Source organism: Leguminivora glycinivorella, chromosome 5 (assembly GCF_023078275.1).
Source record: "Leguminivora glycinivorella isolate SPB_JAAS2020 chromosome 5, LegGlyc_1.1, whole genome shotgun sequence".
In the NCBI taxonomy this organism is placed as follows: Eukaryota; Metazoa; Arthropoda; class Insecta; order Lepidoptera; family Tortricidae; genus Leguminivora; species Leguminivora glycinivorella.
In genome coordinates, this window is record NC_062975.1 from 10,109,683 (window position 1) to 10,134,614 (window position 24,932).

At 35.8% G+C, this 24,932-nt stretch overlaps 2 protein-coding genes across 2 annotated transcripts; one reads left to right on the forward strand and one right to left on the reverse strand.

The window, feature by feature from the left end:
- Positions 1-2,432, forward strand: LOC125226011 (gonadal protein gdl). The gene is made up of 4 exons (XM_048129824.1): positions 1-268; positions 356-516; positions 745-878; positions 1,467-2,432. Exons 1-4 carry the CDS (start codon positions 168-170, stop codon positions 1,599-1,601), a joined length of 531 nt encoding a protein of 176 aa, XP_047985781.1. The 5' UTR covers positions 1-167; the 3' UTR covers positions 1,602-2,432.
- On the reverse strand, positions 2,078-24,580 carry LOC125226010 (1-acyl-sn-glycerol-3-phosphate acyltransferase gamma-like). Its single transcript, XM_048129823.1, has 8 exons — positions 24,472-24,580; positions 23,577-23,795; positions 22,958-23,130; positions 22,199-22,360; positions 10,471-10,671; positions 7,646-7,783; positions 5,939-6,158; positions 2,078-3,546 (listed from the first exon to the last, which is right to left on the reverse strand). The coding sequence occupies exons 2-8, from the start codon at positions 23,755-23,757 to the stop codon at positions 3,470-3,472; spliced, it is 1,152 nt and encodes a 383-aa protein (XP_047985780.1). The 5' UTR covers positions 23,758-23,795; positions 24,472-24,580; the 3' UTR covers positions 2,078-3,469.
- Positions 24,581-24,932: the final 352 nt, after the last annotated feature.

Genomic DNA, 24,932 nt, shown 5'->3' on the forward strand with positions numbered 1-24,932 from the left:
TCATTTTTGTTGTGAAAGTGGATACTTGCTTTAAACATAAAATTTTGTTTCTTTTCTTGTCTTCTCTCTCAATAGTTATAAGAAATAGGATTATTAGTAGCAGGATATAGTATTTGTGTATCAACTCTGAAAGTTACATTACATTTACATACTTTAACATAAAATAAATGGAGGCAATGGAATTTGTTGAACCAACTCCAGAAGTCTTGCAAAGGAAACTGTACTTTTTATTAGAACAATTACAGGATATGGCCAGAGAGCTCCCACCGTAAGAAACTGTGTTCTAGCTATATTCTAAACGTTATGACTATAAAATAATGTCTAACTTCATAACATAACCTCATTTTTGTTTCAGAAAGTACCAGATGCGAGTACCCATTGAGTTACTCTCAGGGCTAGCTAATTGCCTTCTGAATGACACGGTTTTTGAAATAGTCAAAGGCTTAATGGAAATACAACATGTAACTGAAAAACATTTGTTTCAGCAAAGGTTGCAAATAATAAGCAGGCATACATGTAAGCAAGATTTATAATTATTGAAATACACATTTGATCTTGCAAATATTTGTGTGAATTAGCCATAAATTGTTATATACTGTGTTAATCAAGCCAAAGTTACCTCCCGAGGTTTTCTTTTAAATCATGGGGTTTACTGAGGGTTTATTATGTCCAGCATGAATGATATGACTTACTACTTACTGAAAGTCAGAAATGCAAAATGAAATTTCTTTCAAATTGTTTCAGTGGAAATTCAAAATATGGTCAATAGTACTCCTAACCAGGAAGAATTAGAATTGCAGAAGGCAATCTTGCTAACAAAACACAAAGAAGAAATCAAACAAACAGACATGAAACTTGTCATGCAGTTAGATCAAAAAGTAAGTGATCTCCATAATTAGCAAAGAGGATCGAGTATTATAGAGAGTTACTGTCGAAGTAAAATGTGTAATCACAGTGCATAGACTGCCATCTCTTGACACAGGATTAAAACTTTTGAACCTCAGTTTTGACAATTTGGCCCATATTCTTAGCTTGATATGTTTTAAAATGTCAAATATTTATATCTAGCTGAGCGTACCCCAAAGGTGTAATGCCATCTAGGCCACCATACCTTTTTCTGTATGCTACTGAGGTACGTTTTTTTCTTAGACTTTATCTGTCTATACGGAATTATATATGTCTTTGATAATTAGTAATACGAGAGCAAGAAAGAGAACAAAACTACCATTCCCTTACTGTCTATGATCTGTTCTAGATAACTCTGCAACCCTATATTTTTTGCTGACCTTGGTCAAGTTGTTGCCTGAAGTGGCTTATCTCATTATGTATCTCCTCTCAAGGACTTTATATTTGCAGCTTTTGGTAATATTAGCTAAAAAGCATATTCCTAGTTTCCTTGGAATGGGTTGTATGTGTACATATGTGATTTTAGCAAACAATTAGTAATCATAATTGATGATTTGCAGGTGAGTGACCAACAAGTGACACTAGAAAAAGCTGGAGTGCCAGGGTTTTTTGTAACAAATAAACCTATTGAAGTGAAAGTGCAAATGTATCTCCTAGATTTCATATTAAGGCTAAGCAAGATGGACATTCCTTGACAACTGTACAGTATATACCTACACATAAATTTAATTGTATCCCAAATCGAGTTAATTGAAGTTAAGGAAATTGATTCTTTGCCATTCCAGTGTGAGCCGACCCTTACACACTATATACAATTGCTATCACAAATATTGGAGTGAAGATACACTTAACACCTTGAAAATAGAGGTGTATTCAAATATTTTCTAGCACCTTGGCTGCTCCAATATTTGTAAATGTACAGCCAAATAACTTGGACCTTATAATGTCCTCAGATACAACATCATAAAAATCTTACCTTTATGCTGACTCTTACTGACTTCTGCAACAAGCTGAAATGGTAAGGTATATTCAGTAATTTGTAAATTAAGTCTTAACTAAGCAATAAAATATGGTTATATATTCACAACTTTTGTGCACTTTTTATTTACGAACTTATCAATATGACAAAAGTTTGATTTTTCGGGTACGGGAATTTAAAAAAACTACTGTGCAAGATTGTAACCATATAATAAAAACAATAAATAAACACAATAATGATACAAATAATCTATCACAAATCTTGTGCTTTTTACGGTAATGATTACAAAAATAGGTATAGGTAGGTAAGTACCTAAATTTTTATTTCAAAATTTTTCGCTTTATTTATGCCAAAACTATCTTACTTAATAACGTTAGGTAGAGATTAGAAAATATTTGCGCACTGATTTGTAAACCATCTTCAGAAAACAAACATTGGCATAGTTACCACTAGGTATAACTCCAAATCCAACCATTAAAATTGGTTTGGTCAACTTTCTAAAATACTGTTGGCTTTTGACCAAATATATTCCTAAAATTGTTGAATAACAAAATTAAAGAGTTAAAATGTCGATTCCAGTCGGACAATTTCAAACACCACAAGTCTTATTCTAAAAAATTAAAGGGAACTATTAATCTATAAAAATACTACACAAATATTCTCCCCATCGCGAAACTACGTGGATGCAATTATATAGGTATTTTACAAAAAACTGTCCTGTGTAGACATATGTATCAGTCTTTAAGATTCAGCTTAGCTAGGATGGGTGATGTTTTCGGACTAAAATTGGCCCGCTTTGGGCATTTGTGCTATATCATTGTGCAACAAGTAAAAAAAGTGATATTTCACAAACATACAATGTAAGGAATGCTTTCAACAGATAGATAAATGTATTAAAATAGTTAATTGCATCCATTGTTTCGGATCACCAATAGACTATAAAAAACAGTAGGTACCTAGATGGGAAAATTAAAAGAACGCACTTTAATAGCATACGTGATTAGAACATTTTAGGATGTATCCTGCTCAGAAGTGATAACACATTCATTCAAATAGTCCAAATTTTACACAGGGTTTTTCATTTTGGTCTACTTTCATTAACCACAACCCAATTTGGACAATCTTCAGCTACTAGAATTTATTGTAGTTCTCAGGATTTTTAACACATCCACTGTCCATTTCCCTCCCCCGCACGGGTTACAGTAAGTCTTATTACAATTCGTAGTGGGAACCTTTAATAAACTTTATAAAACTGAATCATTAATATTGAGTTAATAGAAATGTAACATTCTTTTAATTTCCCGTTTTCGCAAGCATTAAATTAAATGCTTCATCACTCAAAATAATCAAATATAAATAGTTTCGTCCCTTACGACATCACCAAAATATAATACAACTACGAATAGAATACCGTCGTGTTTTGTATCGCAACATTTACAGCCACAATACCAAGTTAAACACACCTAGAAAAGGCCGATTGTTAACTGTATAAAACATTATTTATATAAAGAATTTTCGTTATTTGATTTTTATAGTATAAACTATAATATTCCTTGTGAATACTGTAACAATATAATGTAACTTTTATTTCTTTTCAGTCCCATAAGATGAACCTTCGCTAATTTTTGACATGCCTATTGACTTCTGCAGGATGACGTAAACTGAAACAAAAGAGACACATATTATTTTTGCAATGAATAGCTCTACCTCCTCAAAACCTCAAGTTGACTGGGAGTTATTTCGACTGGTTACCACCAACTACTATACTCCGTTTCTTTTAAGATTAGAATTATCTGTCAAACGGGTAAACGAAGAAGCAGTGGTCGTAAACATTCCTTCTTCGATTTCGGCCGATACCACTGATTTCTCGGAACTTATGCACATGCTGTATGTAGATACTTAGATAGTGACAGTGACGTTTAAAAATAGAGCATAGTGTGAGAACTCTGCCTCTTTAGGTTTTTTAATGTACAACCTTTCCATGAAAAATTGCACACACAATTTTTTTTTAATTCTTAGCTTTCCATCTTACAATATAAATTAACCAAAGTTATGTTTTATTATCTGTTCACAACGCTGAGTAATGTATGTGTTAATAAAACATGATAATAAATAAGAGATATTTATTAACTCGTATTCACTGTTCGATCCGCAGAATGTGCCCGATAAAAAACCTTATATCTCGTTCTTGACAGGTCTCTCTAATGCTAAAAAAACGAAGTATAGGTAGGTACCAAAAGTTTAATATCGATAGGAAATAATTCAGAATAGAATGAATCAAATGACGTCTACTACTTTTGCCTTACAGTTGATTGATTACTGCATAAGAATAAAATACTTATCAGCATGACTCTGCGACTACCAGCCTTATTTCTAGAATTAAAGGCAGGCATAGATACGAAACATATCATAGATATAATCATACCTGCAGTTGTGCGTACGAACGATTAGAAACAAACTGAAATAAATAAACATTATAGGACATTCTTACACAGATTGACTGAGTCCCATGGTAAGCTCAAGAAGGCTTGTGTTGCAGGTACTCAAACAACGATTATATATAATAAACAAATACTTATATACATAGAAAATAGAGGAATTATATCTGTCATCATCTCATCACACAAACAAATGCCCTTACCGGGATTCGAACCCGGGACCGAGGCGTTAGGCCAGACCGCACGTCAAGACTTTGAAGTCTTGTTATCATTATTTTTACGGTATGTTTAGTTACTGACAATCCAGGTCTCTTTAAAGCAAGAGTAAATAGGTATCTCATAGGTAAGCGTGCTCCACCCTAGACCGCATCATGACTTACCATCAGGTGTGATCGTGGTCAAGCGTCTACCTATTCATAAAAAAAAAACTAGTACTAACCCAATCGAGAAGCGAGTACCTATAGTTCTGATACGACAAAATGATTAACTGCATAAAATATCTCTCTTTTACCGACGCGGAATCTATCTATCCTTTATTTTATGAGCTAGAAAAGATCACGTACTAATCTTTACCAAGCAGTTTACTGTCTCCAGCAAGACTCATACTTGCTACCTTTTGGAACTCTGGTCCAATCGCCCGCCCTAGAGCATGTAAACAAAATATGAAGAGAAAGATGTGCACGCTTCTGACTTATCAAATAATCTCCATAGAACTTGCCACTTAACAAAATCGGACGGTTTGTTGGCCGCGAACACATTCATACCAATTTGTATTTCAATCTGATATCAAAACCAGTTAGCCAGTTACCTATCTACTTGGATATGATATGAAGGGCGCGAAGTCAGTATGACATTAAATAACATTCACATATTATCGATCAAACGGTTGCCGGGCAATTTCAATTATATAATCGACGATAACAATGCAATCGATCCCTACATCGAGTAGGTAATGTATAATTATTACAATGACAAGTCATTATATCATACTGTTTCATATGATATCACACAAGTTTTCTATGCAGTATGCAGGGTTAGGTCGCGATTTATGACATAGAATAGAACATACGCATCATAAAATGATGGTCTAAAAAAGGCAAATGGTTATAGTTGAAACGTTTTACAGTTGGAAATTATTTTATGAACAATAACGTCAATAACACAAGGTAAAAAATGGACGAATTGCAACCCATGCGAGCAGGTTATTAAATATTTGACTTAAGTATTTGTCTAAAGTGGGTTGATACATCCAAAGAATATAGCAACACCAATGGAGAAGTACCTACAGCAGTCCACCGCTAAGGCCGATAGTCCACTATCATACGTTTATCATAGAAATATGACCATAGGTCTGTGCCACTCTTTTTCTTCAACGTGAAGAAAAAGGATGGCATGTTGCCTATGATCATATTTTTATGATAAACATATGATAGTGGACTATCGGCCTGCGTAGGAGCCCCATGAGGTAGTATATGGGTGTGAGGGTGACCACGGCCCAGCCTAGCGTGTTGATGAGCAAGTAGATCCGGATAGCTTTCTTAGTCACGCTAGTAAATGAAGTCGCAAGCGAGAATGTTACTCATGCTAACAGTGGCAGTGGTAGGTTGATACTTACATCCAAAGAATATAGCAACACCAATGGAGAAGTACAGCAGTCTCCCGCTAAGTAGGAGCCCCATGAGGTAGTATAACATGGGTGTGAGCGTGATCACGGCCCAGCCTAGCGTGTTGATAAGCGAGTAGATCCTTATAGGGTACTGGAACGGCTCGATCCGTTCCACCCCCGACTCTAGGAAAAAGTCGCCGGTGTTTTGGAAGGATTCCGCCATTTTGTCCTGAAAAGATAATAATGATTTATTAATTTTATTATATATGTGACTGCTCATTTGCGGTTCTTTAGAGATAAAGAAGATAAAGCTCGTTAAGTGGCATGATTGCATCGCGACATGGACAGTAAATAAATAATTTATAATTTACTGCATCAGGCGTTACTTGTGATAAAATAATGTTGTCAAGTAAAATTCAGTGTACCAAACCAATATGTGTTTCGCTTATTGAAGGAATCAGTGAAATAAAATTGCTAGAGTATTAATTTATATCACCACTGCATCGCTTCTGTACCTAATTGTTATATGTACAAGGTTTCATTCAGCAGTAGTTAACTGGTATTTATGTCACAGAATAGTACCCATTTTTTTCAAATTTCCATCAAATAGGTAAATTAAATATTCTGAAACATTATCAAAATATCAATACCTAATCAATTTACGACTTGGATTATCTCCTATTAAAGTTAATCTCGTTACTAACCCTTATACGAGATAATATCTCGAGATAAGACTTTTGGGCACCAATTTGACTGAGAAATGTATGGTATCTTATCTTATTCATCAGATAACTACCTACTGTTAGGCCTCTTGTCCACGACACGGTTTCTCGCCGTGAAAACCTACGGTTAATTCGCCGCGTGTAGGCACGGTCGTCAGTGTTGTATGGATCACTATGGAAGCGGATCACGGCGTGATTTTCATCAGTGTTGTATGGCAGTCTATGGGAGCGTGTTGACGGCGCCGGACGTACGCACGGATTCGTGACTGTTTACATACGCTGATTTTGTTATAGAATGAGCATAAATCAAGAATTAGGTATTAATTACAGTAATATACGACACACTTTTAAAAAGGTTCAAGTAGCCTACGTATATGGGATAAGACCATCGAAGATTATAAAAATAAGCTGCTCTAACATGCCTTTTTTATTCTAAAATCGGATGTATCCGAAACCGTCTTTCCCTTTTTAACTCCCGACGCAAAAACGACGCGGTGTTATAAGTTTGACGTGTCTGTCTGTCTGTCTGTCTGTGACATTGTAGCTCCCGAACGGATGGACTGATTTAGATTTAGTTTTTTTGTTTGAAAGCTGAATTAATCAGGAGTGTTTTTAGCCATGTTTCATGAAAATACGAGTAGGTCCACTGTCGGGGGTTTTTACAAAATTTTAATTTTGTGGTTATTCTTTCTGTTTCCTATTATGTAATAAGCAACGATAATCTTTTTTTTCGTAAGAAAATTCATTGACGCAGCACGTCTTACACAGCCCGGGATAAAAGCGCTACTAGCCCGTACTTGGCCAAAGTCTCGCCCGGTGGCTTTGCCGTGTCATGTACAAGCTCGCACGTTTTTTCAACCGTACGGCTAACACGCCGTACGGTTGAAAAACCGTGTCGTGTACAAGAGGCCTTAGTGTTAGTTTAGTTACCATCAGGCCGGCTGTCTGCATACCTACTATGTTTGCCATCGACAAAGTATTAAAAAAAAGTTACCTTGATGACGAATAAATCGTGCACCCACTGCGAAGCCGCGGCTTCATCTTCGGGAACGTTTTCCACGGGGATGCGTTCGATGTACAAGTGTGCGTGCACTTGCTTGCCGTACAGCAGGCTCGTTATGGTCGGCGGGTTCTAGAAACATACATATTACAAATGTCAATGTGTGTTATAATAGAGAAATTCTACAAGTCTGGGTGGAAAGCGAAACACGAAATTTGAAATTCCATTTTCCATAATTAATGATGTGTGATTGCAGGCGTGTAGGTGAATAACTCGGAAAAGACTCAGCTAACGTCAACTTATGTGTGCGTCCGATCGTAATAAAAGCCCCGCACGCGGGGCTTCGTTAATTAAGGGATCGAGAATAAGGTTTGCATGTTTCATGAATCTTATGAATTTCATAATCTGCTGAATCTTACGATCGGCCGCTGACGATAATTATGTACATGTGGTACTCACATGTCTTAATAAGTAACTATTTTTTTTAGATAAGTAGATAATGAAGATATGCGTACCGTGTTCAATAAAAATTAAAATCGAAAATGCATCGATTAAATGATAAGATTGCAGTCACCAATCACGTGGAAAATACTTAGTATAGACTTAAAAGAGCCAGTTTCAATAAACAAGTCTACCTTTGTACCTAAACTTAACAGGGGATGGCGGCGCCATATGTATGTTAATCGGTTTCTTTATTGTGAATGGTGTAACACGTTCTTAAATTAAATGAAGCTTAACATGCATATTTCTACAATTATAATACAAAATACGTTAACCTCGTAAGACCCAGACTTTTCTCCGATTTTGAATTCGGATTTTTTTTATAATTTACTTCCCAAGTAACAATTTCTGGTACTATAGTGGTCGAGAGCACCAAATTAAATCACATTAAATGGTCCTATAAATAGTCTATATTGGTACTGTAGAGCCGATTTGGCGCAATTATGCAGCCATTTAGTGATATAATAGGGCTATAGCAGTATCATCCGTGACGTTTAAGGACTTTAAGGTCTATAATGGTGATGTGATGATGACTATTGTGCTAATTTGTTGACATAGAGGACACAGTAACGCTATTATAGTATCAATTTATGCTATAGTAGCATTTGAGATTCCGTTATACAGGTTTTTTGTTCTGTAATAGCAGTTTCCGTCCCTTTTAATGCGAATGAATGAAATTTCTAAAATAATTTAATGTGTGTAATATTTAACAAAAACTGTTCTAAACGAGGAACTTTATGAAAAGTGGCGTGTGAACTTGTGAAGTTTAGTGTCAATCAAAATAATTTGGATTTCGTATAATTCCATCATTACTGCAAAAAGGTATGCGATGGAAATTTTATCGTTAAAAGAATATTAGTTTAATGGAGTATTTTAAGTGCGCCCTCGATTTATACCTGTTTTGAATAAAATAAATAAATATAATTTAATACAATAAAATTATTGGCACCATAGTTTCTACTATGGATCCAAGAAGTAAAACATACGCTTTTATAGTTCGACTATGTCACTTATCATACGCATTCACTGCCATAAGCCCGTCATTGTGGATTCAATTAGGGTTGCATGAGACTTTAACTATGATCCAGTTTAACTTATAAGTTCTTTTCTTTATATAGAAAACAATACTTGTTTTCAATGTTTTACTATAGAAAGATCTTCTAAACAGTTTTTTTTTATAAAACATATAGTAAACTCAGCTATAACGCTATTGTGTTTTAAAAGAGATACCGAAACCATTATTCCACAGTTCTGTGATATAAAAGAGTAATTGTGACGTATACGGCGATGAGATATAAAAGGCATTAGAAAACGACTATTAACGCTTTTCAAAGCTATATAAACGTATCCTGAAAACTTCATTATACAGCAAAATAGCTCTATAATGGTATTCATATCACTACTACAGTGTTAAATACTGTAGCAGTGTTTTCCAAAGCCACTATATCCCAAAATAGTGGTATAGTTAGGTTTTAATTTCTGTTAAAATACGACTACTAAAAATACTATAAGCGGCTTGTTGGGAACCTTAATAGCGCAAATTGATAGCATTACAGTGATTCCTAACACTATTATACAATAATATTGTTCTTTAGTAGGTTATTTGATCCTGTTATAGACCAGGCCTATAGCGGCTCTATAAAATGGTGATATAAACGTTTACATCACTTCCTAATAACACCTTTTAGCTGTATAACACAACAACTATAGCGGCTTGTCGGGAACCTTAATAGCGTAAATTGATTGCATAACAGTGATTTCTAACACCATTATATAATAATATTGTTCTATAGTAGTCATATTTGATCCTGTTATACACCAGGCCTATAGCGGCTCTATAAAACGGTGATATAAACGTTTACATCACTTCCTAATAACACCTTTTAGCTGTATAACGCAACAACTATAGCGGCTTGTCGGGAACCTTAATAGCGCAAATTGATTGCATAGCAGTGATTCCTAACACTATTATACAATAATATAGATCTATAGTAGTCATATTTGATCCTGTTATAGACCAGGCCTATAGCGGCTCTATGAAATGGTGATATAAACGTTTACATCACTTCCTAATAACACCTTTTAGCGGTATAAGCTTATAGAGCTAAAAGGTGTTACTGGAGGCTTTTATACGACAAGCGGTCACGCAGAAAACCTTTATACGACATCTATAGTAGCTTTTGGCGTCGAAAACCAAAATTATAGCACTAAAATGTTACTTGGGTTATATATGAGAGTTCAATACTCGATTATTTTTGTATTACTTGTACAACTACGCCGAGACTTACGAGGTTAATAAAATCTTATAAAAATATTACCTTCGCGTCTTTCTCAAATGCCAGCTGGATGTTGTAAATAGCTGGAATCTTCCCCCTGAAGTGCGGCAGGCTGGTGGTGAATCCTCTCGTGCGAGGCGTGAGGTGGTGTTTGAGGAGCGGGAGGTTTTTCTCCTTTGCGAACTTTAGGGAGGCTTCGTGCTTTTTCTTTGTGAAGCGAGTTCCTTCTGGGGTCATCAATAGCTGTAAAAAATAAGTTTGTTTAAAAATAAGACCACCAATACTATGGACGACCGATCTTCATATATAGCCAAAGTTCCTGGGTTCTAAAGTAATACATATATTTGATGAACACAAGTATTTGATCTTCGTCGCCTAGTACCTACGAGCTGATTTTTGGAGCTGTGGTCGATTTGTATATGTTGTCTCCCATATTTATTTTGCTATATTAGTTTTAGTTTTATTGGGCATTTTCCGCAAGTCGACATCCGTCGTGCCTATTTTGCGTGAAATTAACGTTGTAGCACTACTCTAGCCACCCCAGCTCCTCTACGAATCCTAGCAGTGTTTTCAGGTTGCTAAATACCTCTTTCAATGTGTTCGTCGTACCTAGATACTTGTTCCTATATACTTCTACCTGTTTACACTCTAGAAGAAAGTGTTTGGTGGTTTCTTCTGCTTCCATGCACGCTCTGCACATGGGGCTATCGGTTATACCTATGTTATTGAGGTGTTTGTTCAGTGTGTTGTGTCCTGTCATTAATCCTACTAGTTTTCGCAGTTGCTTTCTGGGAGTTCTGAGTAAGATTTTTGTGAGCTTTGTATTAGGTTCAGCAAGAATTTATTTGGTTTGTCTACATGTGTCTAATTCAACCCAGTATTTGTTGTGTAACTGTTTGTAGTTTTGACTAAGTTGGTTTTTCCTGTATGACACTGGTAGGGGTATGATGGGTTCGGGTCCATATGCTGGTGTGGCTGATCCTTCTCGGGCCAGTTCATCCGCTGCATCATTCCTTCTTGATCCACTGTGCCCCTTTATCCATTGTATTGTTACTTTGTTGTCCTCTTCGCACACTTCCGTGAGTCTTTGGTGACATTCTAGTATTAGTTTCGAAGTAAGTTTTGGGCTGTCTAGTGCCTGAAGCACTGATTTGCTGTCTGATAGTATCAGTATGTTTCCATGTTTTACCTGTCGTCTCTTTATGGCATTGCAAGCTTCTATTATTCCCACACATTCAGCTTGGAATACCGTGCTGTGTTCACCTAAGGGCTTGGATATGTGTATGTTTAAGTCCTCTGAGAAGACTCCACACCCTGTTCCCGCCTTTGTTTTTGATCCGTCTGTGAAAATTCTTAGGTTTGTTTGGTGTAGTCCTTCCTTTGGATCTTCTGTTAGCAATGTTGTATAATTTTTGCTATATTATTTTGTTTATTGTATAATTGTATATTGATGTGTGATCGCTTGAGGGTAAAAGCCTCCTCCATCTTCTTCCATTTGTATGTTAATTATATGTAGGTATAATGCCATGGTACTACATGCATAGTGCCTATTAATTACCACATTATGGACCAAGGTTCGATTTCAAAAACAAATCGGTTATAGTATATAATATACATCATATAATACCAATGACCAATGTGGCCATAGTGGGTCTCGGGAGGTTGAAAATGATACGGATTTTAGGTGTTTTATTCAATAATCACTAACTAGTTTCAACAATGTGTTTGCGAAATGTTAATAAATATATTTTTGCAAATATTATTTATTGCCCGTGTTGAACAAAGTGAAGCAACTATTAAGCGAAACAAAGTTCACTTTTCAAATATGTACCAAGAAAACAATAGCCTATTAAAAGTTATTCGCTCTAACCATGTATTTATTGTATTTCTAAAGAAAAACAAGTGAATGTCAAATTGTCACCATTATTTCTTTCGACTTTGAAATACCTTTCCGTTTAATTTATCGACTAATTTTAAAAATCAATAAATTAATATGGAATGTAATAAACATTACAAAATAAATTTCTGGGTAATTTCAATAATTGAATGCATAATTAATGTCCTTCTTATTTAGATCCCTATCTACAGTAATTACCTACAGTCACTAACAATAACCTCGCACAAAAATATCTGACACAATCTTATTTCTTCTAGTCTAGAGCCATAAGAACATGGGCATTCAGAATTTGGGACCCCCCCAATTAGCTAGTTGTTAACAAAAATTAACTCACTGCCAGTTTTGTGACGATAATTAAGCATGAAATTTCAATATAAATATTATTTTTGTGTTAATTACATAAACTTTAAGCGATAATCTACATTCAGAATGAGAAAAGTGTACATTTTTAGACAGATTTCATGCTTAATTGTAGTCACAAAACTGACAGCGAGTTAATTTTTGTTAACAACTTTTGCTGATTGGGGGGACCCAAATTCTGAAAATGCCCACATAACAGTTTTTATTGCTGGTGAAGATATGAAGCGCCTTTTCGTGCGAACGTAATCTTCGTTTTCCTCTCCGAATATTATTTTTTACACCGCTGTATAATCAACCACAGCTACGCCTATTCGTTTCATTTTTAGGGTTCCGTAGTCAACTAGGAACCCTTATAGTTTCGCCATATCTGTCTGTCCGTCCGTCCGTCCGTCCGTCCGTCCGTCCGTCCGTCCGCGGATAATCTCAGTAACCGTTTGCACTAGAAAGCTGAAATTTGGTACCAATATGTATATCAATCACGCCAACAAAGTGCGAAAATAAAAAATGGAAAAAAATGTTTTTTTAGGGTACCCCCTCTACATGTAAAGTGGGGGCTGATATTTTTTTTCATTCCAACCCCAACGTGTGATATATTGAGTAAGGGTTTACTAAGATCGTTTTTTGAAAATATTAATATTTTCGGAAATAATCGCTCCTAAAGGAAAAAAAAGTGCGTCCACCCCCTCTAACTTTTGAACCATATGTTTAAAAAATATAAAAAAAATTACAAAAGTAGAACTTTATAAACACTTTCTAGGAAAATTGTTTTGAACTTGATAGGTTCAGTAGTTTTTGAGAAAAATACGGAAAACTACGGAACCCTACACTGAGCGTGGCCCGACACGCTCTTGGCCGGTTTTTATTTTTACTTTAAATGAAAGAGTGAATATTTCCTGAAAACTTTTGTCATTTGCTGGCAAGACGCTTTTAAACTTACTTACGAGTAAATAAATACATAGTATCTAATTGAAAGTTAAAAAATACCTACAAACCTGGCACCTGCCTACACACTACGCCTACGCAGCCATGAACTTAGCTCGTTTCTGTTACTTGATCATAACAACATTCGTAAGTAAAGATTAAAATACGGATGTATTCTATATCCTGTCGTTATATCTATAGGTATAAACAATGCCACAACTCTGACTCTGTGTTTGCTTGATATCTCGCAAATTACCAATTGGTGACAATACATTAGCCTAGCGGTAAGTACGTGCTACTTTCGTTCCAGAGGTCGCGGGTTCGAAACCCGGTTCGCACCAAACGGCAGTCGCTTTCGTAAAAACTAGTGCCTACGCCAAATCTTGGGATTAGTTGTCAAAGCGGACCCCAGGCTCCCATGAGCCGTGGCAAATGCCAGGATAACGCAAGGAGGATGATGACATTTTAAAAGTATAAAAGTACCGGTATGCCGAAAATGCTACGAAAATTCACGTAAGTAATAATAATATGGTGTGATTGGCGTTTATATCGACTATTGTCATCTCGGTTAAGCCTCCTATCAATTAATTTGTTTCATTTACTTACAAGCAGGTGATCACGCATATTTTGATAAGGACTGATGTCTATATGCGATATTTAATTCGCCATGTTTTGAAGATAAACTTTTTGAACGCCAAGAACACTAACAGGGTGTCCACTACTAAACCCAAAAAAAATTCCCTGACTTTTCCCTGACTTTCCATGACCATTTAAGAAAATTTCCCTGACCACTTTCATTCTACGATGACATTTGCTTAGGGTTGCAAAAAAACAGTTTTTTTTCTGTCTTAAAAAAAAACCCGAAGAAAAGCAATTTTTTTACAGTTCCGTTCCTCAAAAAGGAAAAACGGGACCTTTATAGGATCACTCGTGCGCGTGCGTCTGTCTGTCAGTCTGTCACAGCCAATTTTTTTCTGGAATATGTTTGTTTTCTAAAGTACGAAATAATAAAATTTGCAAGGCAGTTTATACTTTTATACCTAGGGTTTATTTTCCTTTATGTTAACTATTAAACTTTAATTTTTGGTCTTATAAAACTAACATTAACGAATTTATGTTAAAATGTAGTTGGTAGTTATCGCCATTTATTTTTGGCTATACCAGTGCCGGCCCGTGCACTCTCAATCAGGGATATCAGGGTAAAGCGAGTTTGAGTTTCGGCGCCCTTGGACATTCCGAAATTTTTTCCTTTTTTATACGGCCCTGGGGCTAGTAGTTACAGTAGTACATAACATAGCAAACAAAATGGAGTACCTAGTCTATCAGAGCAGAGTCAGGAAAGCAGGCTTGAAATGAAAACGATATTTCGAGCGTATAGTGAGTGCGAAGTATTGACTAAGTAACAATAGTTATTTGTTATACAAGGGGGCAAAGTTGTATTTTAACGCCGAGTGTGGAATTGAAAAACGAGCAAGTGAAAGGATTCTATAGTTGAACCACGAGCGAAGCGAGTGGTTCGAGAATAGAATCCTGAACTTGCGAGTTTTTTAACACACGAGAAGTAAAATACATTTGCACCCGAGTGTAACACAAAACTTTTCTCCTCACTATAGCGAGGAAACTACAACGCAAAGAAATGCGTTTATCACTGCTTCCAGTAGTTCCACAGGTGGTAAATCATCTTTATTACTAGATTCACCTACTTTTATCAATTTTAAAGCATTTAATTTGACTTTATTCAAGGTCAAATTACTTTACCCACTAGTGGATAAAATGCGTTTTTACCCGCTGGTATTAAAGGACAAAACACGTGTTTCCGAGCTAGTGAGGGGAAAAAATATATAACCTGCGTAGAAATAGTAAACGCGAGCGAAGCGAGCGCGAATTTTTTTCTCTGTTGTCAGTGTCGGGATGCCCATTTAGGTGTTTTGCCACTACATGCCTTTAGGTTTTCAAGTGCTTTAAAGTTTTCTCATCATCACGCTTATTATCCTCCTATGCTCCTTTAACTAATACAAAATTGCGCCTCTATGTGACGTTTTGGGCCATTGGCTTTATGAGGAACTCCGCTTTGGATTATCGGATCGGATAGATACTTAGTATTTGGCAGGGCTCGGATACCGGTTAAATTTTCAAACCGTTATCATGTACTTGCGGACAAACCTTTAAATTTCGTTTTCGCTCGAAAAACCGCTATTTTTAAACCGGTTTTTAGGAGAACTCTTTCATAAAGGTTTCGTTCAATTAACCGGTTTAGAACAAAATAAACCGGTTTATTCCGCAGCATGATAGGTAATACTGTTCTAACCAAACAAAAAACTCGCTGCGTGAACATAGGTATTTAGGTGCGTCTCGCCGCTCGTCGAATAAACCGGTTTATTTCGGTTAAAATAAAGTTCTCTTAACGTTCGCGTTCTTTAAAAAGTTAGGAGTAAAATCGAAATAAACCGGTTTTATGTTATGTTATATGTTAAACCGGTTCCGAGCCTTGGGATTTGGACAGCGACATAACTTTGTCTTTGTCGTTTTCACGTCGCCCGCCCTAGCAAAAGCACCTTTCCAGTTAGGTAATCTGAATCACAATAACTGAATTCATACCCGACCCCTCGCCATTTTGGAATATGTGGGTGGGGCACGTAATGTAAAAAAAATCTGGATTTTGGGCCGGATAAATTAAGGTCAAGCATGAAGATATCCCTCATTAGCAATCACTGGAATGGAGGTACTATATTTGTCATAAAAAGTCTTAAGAGACAATTCTAAGTTGCCTTGAAATTACTACCGGGAATCCATCTATGGTGTCATGGATGTGGCCAACCCAAGAAATCATAAATTTTTTTCAATACTTTTTGTTTTTTTTTCTTGGTGCCAAATTTTTCCCTGACCTCCAAATTATTTCCCTGACTTTCCCTGACTTTCCATGACCACTATGAGCTTCCCTGACTTTTCCCTGACTTTCCCTGACTTTCCAGAAAGTGGACACCCTGACTAAATCGTTGGGTACTAATTGTGCTTACAAGAACTCTTCGCGCCTAGGTCTCTGTCATAGTAACATAATTTGCGTTTCAAGTAAGGTATACATTAGATATCTTGCGTTCGTTTAGTATGCATGTGTCTTGGACTGACTTGGGTGGACAAACATTCAAAAGATGAAACGTGAAAAGGAAAGACCCCAAGGCTAACTGAACAGAATAACAGGATTTTTTAGGCATTTGTAACTGGAGCAATTATTATAATCACTGATTGCGTAAAATAAACTTTAGCTCACGGAACTTAGATAAAGGGCTACCTAAGTACCTACCCCAAGTCGCCGACCACTTTGCATAGCCACGTGCGGTCAAAGTTTGCGTCGTCGCGACAGACTGACCGATAATAGCTTTTATATAACAATATATTACACACAATTGCTGTGATTGCGATAACCTGCGAACTTATAGTAGTCTGGACTATTATCTACTTTATTCATAATACAGTTTACTTTTAACAAATATAACTTGGTATCAAGATAAGTAAATACTGTACTTGAACAGAGACCATGGCAATGTTGGTTTTTTAGTGCGATTTCTTTGGTTTAAAGTTAGGCCGTTGGTGTATCCGCATCTGATTTGAGCGCTCGTGCCGTTGGGGTCAACGCACTACATACCGGCCTTACAGGTATCAGGTAAGATAAACATTACGCAACAGATGCTGGTCGGAACATTCTAGAATCAAAATGTTTTGAAGATTTGAGTTATAAGACGTCAAGCTGGTTACGTTTTTCTTGACCGTGAAATACTTGGTTGTAATCGTATACATTTCAATACGTCAGAATGTTGTTATAGTAGTAGGTATTGTATGTAAATGAGACACTCAAAATAACATGGTACCTATATTAAAATATGTAAGTATGTATATTTATTTGCGTTGTGTTTCGTGTAATATGTAGGTAAGTAAAATACTAGACAAGAATCAATTATCCTATCCTATAACTCTAATAAAAATATAATAGGGGTCACAAATGTGTGCATATTAAGATGTCTATATTTTAGTGGCCTGTAAAGGCTATCACAGGGCTAACAAAGGCTAAATATTATCAAATGGGTAGGTAATATAGGTAATGCGTATCTAGAATAAAGCAAACACAACACGCTTACAAGTGATAATGAAAGAACTACCTAATCACTCACAATATAATATCAAAAATCAAATCAAATCAAAATTCTTTATTGTGATATAAACATACATTATTTAATACATGGGATGGGGCCGCCCAGTAAGCAAAATTGCTTGTGTCGGGAGACACCGCTCTTCCTAAGGTTGAAGTTTCAGAGGTATGTAAGTAATTAATATGTTAAACATAATTATGCTAAAAATGTATCTATCTAAACATAAGCAGGCAAGCGTGTGAGCGTGCGTGCATACGCGCTCGCGTTTATGAGCGTGTATGTGTGTGTGTGTGTGTGTGTGTGTGCGCGTGTGTGTATGTGTGTGTAAGTTCCCTGGAGTTATGCTAGTAAATTTTCTATGTCATCGTATCCTTTGGTCTTCAGCCAATTTATTAGTATCTTTTTGCATGCATAGTGTGTTTTAGAATATATATTGAGTTCTTTATTTATCTTATTATATAAGTGTACTGACTTTTCGGTAAACTGTTTGTTGGCAAATGCAGTTCTGGTGCGGTTTGATATTGCAACATTTCCGATTTTCCTTTTATTTTTATACTTAGAATTATAAGGCAGAGTTTTGTGTTTTTTCAGGGTACATTGCAATATGTGTAATTTTCTTACGGACAGAAGGTCACTTATTTTGTATAATTCAGCAGTTGAAAATCTCCTCTTTTTGAAATACATTATTTTTATTAATGCTCGCTGAGCACGTTCAAGATGAATGAAGCGAGTTTTAGCTGCACCACCCCAGACAGGAATGCAGTACGCCAAGACAGACTGAACCAGCGATATATATATTTCGTTTAGTAGGTTACGTGTCTTAGTTTGATTCTGTGTATAAATAACTGGCACAATGTGCCTCAGCGTCCTGAAGATCCACGTCAGTTTTCTAACCCTACAGATGATGTGTTCTATGTGAGCATACCAGTTTAGGTGTTGATCTAAAGTAATTCCTAAATATTTTGTTTGGGTAATTTTTTCTAGAGTTGGGCACGTACAAGGATCAGCACCTAATGACTGACAGGAGTGTATTTTAAGAGCCAGATCAGATTGTGGTTGCGTGCTGTCTGAGATGGAAAATATAATTAGTTTTGTTTGTATTTAATGTTAAATAATTTGCTCTTAGCCACTTAGATATTAGTGCCAAACCAGCCTCAGCATTTAGTTTAACCTCGTCCCAGGATTTTCCGGTAAAAACTACGGCGGTATCATCAGCGTACGAGAATAGGTTTGCGTTCGGGATAGCCATATTGCAGAGATCGTTGATATAAATCAAAAATAGAGATGGCCCCAGTACGCTTCCCTGTGGTACGCCATATAGGACTTCCTCATCTGTACTGATAACATCACCAAGTTTGACTTTTTGTTTCCTGTTCGTTAGGTAACTTTTAAAAAGAGATAGTGGTATACCTCTAAAACCATATTTTTCCAGTTTTTGTATAAGGATGGGAATAGAGACAGTATCAAAGGCTTTTTTTTAGATCTAAAAAGACTGTTAAGCATTTATTATTACAATCCAAATTGTTTGAAACTAGAGAGGTGAGAGCAGTAACTGCATGTATGGAATGCATATTAGTAAGGCGGCGGAATTGAAAAAAGTCGTCTAGTTTTAAAGTTGATGTGACTGGAGAGTATACTGCTGACAAGTGGTATCGTTGTGATCGGTAGACTTTACTGAGTACGAAATAATGACTTGTCACATTCTCAGACTGTGGGGGGGTTAACTATGACGTCACAAAGATCGCGGTCCCGGGTTTCAATTTATTGCCAATTTGTCTAGAACCCCTTATCCAATTTTGAAAAATGAGGTGTCGATTGAAAGCGTATAACATGCTGATTAAGATTTGTTATAAGTGAAAAGTATAGTTTTGTTAGTTATTTTTTAATTAACAATAATGCAAAAAATACTTTTTTTTTTACTCTCTTTTTTTATTTTTGTGACTCAAAAAGGCAATGAAAACGGCCACTTAGCTAAAAAATATGTTATATAAATCATTTAGCTACATTATTAAGCTATCTGCTGCTTTTGAAATTTCTACGATCGGATAATAAATAAGCAAACTACAAGCACATACCTGTAGGCGGGGAGTACCGCTTGACACGCGTTCCCATACATTCGGCGTCTACCAAATTACACCTCGCGCAAAATTCGTTTCAAGCAGATATACCTCTAATCTTATTCATCGTAACCTATCAATATTTGTATCATTTGAAAGTACAATTAAAGTCCTTTAAGAAACAATATCAACCATTTTCTTAAAATCAATAATCGCCAGTCTACGGTGGTTACAAAGAAAAAAGCGGGGATTCAATTTGACTGGTTCCCTAGGTTTGATACCCTAGACGAGTTTAAAAGGGGAGGTAAAGGTGACAAATATGGGTCGTTCTCTGGCCTGAAAGCTACACAGAGGGCCAGGGGAAGAAAAACTAGGGTTTAAGTTATTTTTTCTTTTATTTGTTGATTTTATTGTGTTTAATTTTTTTGTAATTTTATCAAGAATACACGCTGGTTTCTTTTTGTGAAAATGCCCTTTTTTTATGAGAAAATCGATGAATTTCATGGCATTTTCCGATAGAGACTAAAATTAACTTTCAAATAAGGCCACATAGTCATACTTTTACTTATATAATATTAAGGGAAATAGCCCCGGCGGAGTAGTGCAAGCGGGACAGCAGTGTAGCAATCCATAAACCTGACTTCACTGGTTCCTCAGTGCCACACATAGTGTTACGAGGTGCCCTGCGCGCCCTGCTCTCTAATATGTGGGTCAATACTGCTTCAACGCAAACGATTGAGATGTGTGATTTTTTTGACACTGAGTGTATTTGCAGGAGCTGCATGTACTTAACAAGTGTACCCCAACAACTATTTCATGTTTATAACGCATTATTAATAATAAATATGCTCTTAATGTTATCTTGATCTTGACTTCTGTCGAATAATTATGTTCTGAGAAAAGTGGCTAAAAGTAATGATTATAATTACTAAAACATTAAAGGTAACTTCATTTTAGTGATTTAATGTGTATAACGACCGAAGTCTAATCGTTTTGATTTTAAGATTACTTTTTAATACCTACTGGGTCAAAAAACCGCACCTCTAAGTCGTTTGAGTTCAAACGGTATTACTTGGTATTACCCTTAATATTATATAAGTAAAAGTATGTATATGTGGCCTTATTTGAAAGTTAATTTTAGTCTCTATCGAAAAATGCCATGAAATTCATCACATTTCTCATAAAAAAGTGAATTTTCAGCAAAAGAAACCAACGTGTATCCTTGATAAAATTACAAAAAAAATTAAACACAATAAAATCAACAAATAAAAGAAAAAATAACTTAAAACTAAACTTAAACCCTAGTTTTTTCTCCCCTGACCCTCTGTGTAGCTTTTAGGCCAGAGAACAACCCATGTCACCTTTACCTCCCCTTTTAAACTCGTCTAGGGTATCAAACTTTAGGAAACCAGCCAAATTCCATACCCACTTTTTTCCTTTGTAACCACCGCAGACTGGCGATTATTGATTTTAAGAAAATGATTGACATTGTTTCTTAAAGTACTTTAATTGTACTTTCAAATGATACCAATATTGATAGGTTACAATGAATAAGATTAGAGGTATATCTGCTTGAAACGAATTTTGCGCGAGGTGTAATTTGGTAGACGCCGAATGTATGGGAACGCGCGTCAAGCGGTACTCCCCGCCTACAGGTATGTGCTTGTAGTTTGCTTATTTATTATCCGATCGTAGAAATTTTAAAAGCAACAGATAGCTTAATAATGTAGCTAAATGATTTATATAACATATTTTTTAGCTAAGTGGCCGTTTTCATTGCCTTTTTGAGTCACAAAAATAAAAAAAGAGAGTAAAAAAAAAGTATTTTTTGCATTATTGTTAATTAAAAAATAACTAACAAAACTATACTTTTCACTTATAACAAATCTTAATCAGCATGTTATACGCTTTCAATCGACACCTCATTTTTCAAAATTGGATAAGGGGTTCTAGACAAATTGGCAAAAAATTGAAACCCGGGACCGCGATCTTTGTGACGTCATAGTTAACCCCCCCACAGTCTGAGAATGTGACAAGTCATTATTTCGTACTCAGTAAAGTCTACCGATCACAACGATACCACTTGTCAGCAGTATACTCTCCAGTCACATCAACTTTTTCCGAGACCCTCTCGCCGCTCTACTATATAGACTTACTACGTTTTAACTTTGAGGAACAGTGAGAGATTTTTTTAAAGTAGTGACGACATGTTGCTCAGAAAGGCAGAACTCATTCCTGCTTTTTTTTTTATTTATTAAATAGGTGTAAAAAATATAGGAATAAAAAGCAACAAAAGAGCATGTAAACAGTCTTCCCTTAAAACAATAAGTTCTCATTCATCTTATCAGTAATTTTATGGCTTAATTGGTAGAGTATAACAGTTGACTCACCCATACAGGATCTGGATAGTCACATATTTCTTTAATCTGCTTCTTAATCGTCTCCTTATCTTTATCAAAGGACCTCTCCAAAAATACAAATTCTGAGAACTTCCACATCCATCCGATTGGTGGCATGTATTGAATGGACTTCTTTGCGTATGCTTTGCAATTCTGAAAGATTATAAATCATTAATAATATACCCAGTTTAAATTTTCAGGTTTAAAGTAAAATCTATAAAGTCAATAGTTAGACAGAATCTAATTACTAATCCATACTAATATTATAAATGGGAAAGTGTGTGCGCCTGTTTGTTTGTCTTTCACGGCAAAACGGAGCGATGACTGGACGTGATTTTTTTAAGTGCAGATAGTTGAAGGGATGGAGATTGACATAGGCTACTTTTTGTCTCTTTCTAACACCCCTCTCCCCTAAAATGGGGGGTGGAAGTTTGTATGGAGCATTCCGCAACTATCGAACTTAACGCGAGCAAAGCCGCGGCCAAAAGCTAGTCCATATATAACTTTGCCAATGAAGGCTAGCAATGATTAACTCATTTAGGATGGCAATATTTAACGAGGCTTAATCATGTTAAGATAATAGTCACACCTTCCCATTAATTATTCATAGGACAAAATGATGTCCCTGTAAAATCATCAATTATTCTTTTTTGTATCTACAGTTATTAATTAAAAAAGGGGCTTTAATTGAGAACTTTTCTTGTCTTGAATTATAGGATAAAAATTTAGTTACAGTAGGTCAAAACTTACCCCTAAAACTTGGATAACATCACAGAAATGCCAACCCATCAGCCAGTCTATTTCAAAGCTATGGTTCATAAAAAGATAACCATGTTCTTTACCATAATACTTGTCATATTCATCTTTCTTTATATATACAGACATTTTTGTTCTTGCCCACCATTGTGACATGAACACCAACTCTGAAAAAGAAGACTTGTTACTAAAAAAATATCTTTATTTAATATTTACATACTGGGAGAATCTGATAAGTCAGTCATAAAGACCAAACAAAACTGAACACTTGAGAATCCATGTAAAAGTAACGTGAGTTATGACTTCATAGCGTGTCTATTTTAATTACAGCAGCAAATTAAAGGATCTACGCATATATCTAGAAAGTAACACTTATTTAGAGATAGATTATCACTTGAAATTGCATCTTGAATAAATGGAACATGCCATAAAATCGTGAATCATGTTACTCTTGCCGTTGATTGACCCTTGATATGTTCTATAATCAAATTTTAGTAAAATATATCTTGACTTATCAAGTTCTACAGGCCAGTCCCCTTTATATAAATGCATAATGTTTATTCATTAACATTATTTATATCTATAATGTTAAATGTCTTGAGTTATTACTTACGGCTGTTTAATGAGTATGCCAGATAATAGTTTATCTTTCTGTAAAGCCTCTTGTTGAATGGCCTGAGGGTAACCCATAGGGTTGCCTGCACCAAGCTGAGTGCCAACCCTGATGTAAAGTAGGATATGGCGAAACAGACATGGATGAAGGTTGACTGTTTAATTATGTCTAAACTTATCATTTTACAAATTTGTCAGCTACTTGCAGCAGTCATTAAATCTGAAAAAAAAGTAGGACTTAAAATATAATATGTGTGAACAGTACATTATGTATTAATACAAGTGTTCAAAATTGACAAAGCACCATTGAAACCTAAAGTGGTTTTGTATTGTGAGTTATTGAACTGGACTTTGTATTGTTGATAATATCATGCTACAGTCAATTTATTTCTGCAAACTTATAAGGCACAAAGTACAAAAAGTTCGAGTGATCGTGTTATGTACTTTGTACGCAATAGGGAATCGTCTGATGAGAAACCTTGGTTTTCGTAGTTTCACTAAACAATTATAATGTTGTGTCTATTAATCAATATGGAGTTAAATAAGAAAAGGAAGATTGTCTTTCATTATATGGTGTTGCACGCCACACAACGTGGGGACTATTTATATCAGTTTCCATCCGCTTACAGCAACAAAGTTAACACAGAGGCATTCATTCATAGAAGCTACATATAAAAATACTATTGTAATACATAGTGCATCTACATCATAAGTTACAGATAGTAACATTTCAACTGCTGGTATTTATACGCAGCAGGCATCATTAAAATTACAATAATATAATAAATTAGCAAACCTCCGGCTTAAAATACATAATCGCGAATTATATCGCTGTCGACAAAATTATACAATACTACTACCCTTGGGAACTTTCAATTACATTGTTCTGTACTTACCGATTACCAAATGCAGAAGGTAAATTCCATCAAACAGGTTAATACGAATCACTAAATTAAACTGCGGAATTTAGTTTAGATGAGATTCACCATTAGCACATGACAAACGGGAACCACCAATGCGCAACCAGGGAATGCTCAACCCAAGAATGTACAACCCAGCAATTGGCGTCCATGGTGTACGAGAGTTCTTGGGCCGTGAATTGATGGGTTGAGCATTCTCGGTCCGTACAAGCTTGGTCCGGGGCGAGAATTCGAAGCCACTCTCTTCACAGGCCAGCAGTGTACGACCCAGTAATTCGCGTCCACAAATCTGAGTTCCATGGCTTTGAATTGCTGGGCTGCGCATTCTCGGCCCGCCTCGAGAATGCTCGACCCATCATTGTACGACACAAGAATTGGAAGCCACAAACCAGAGACAATTTTTTTTTTTCAAGGGAGCTGTCAAAACCATAAGGGAC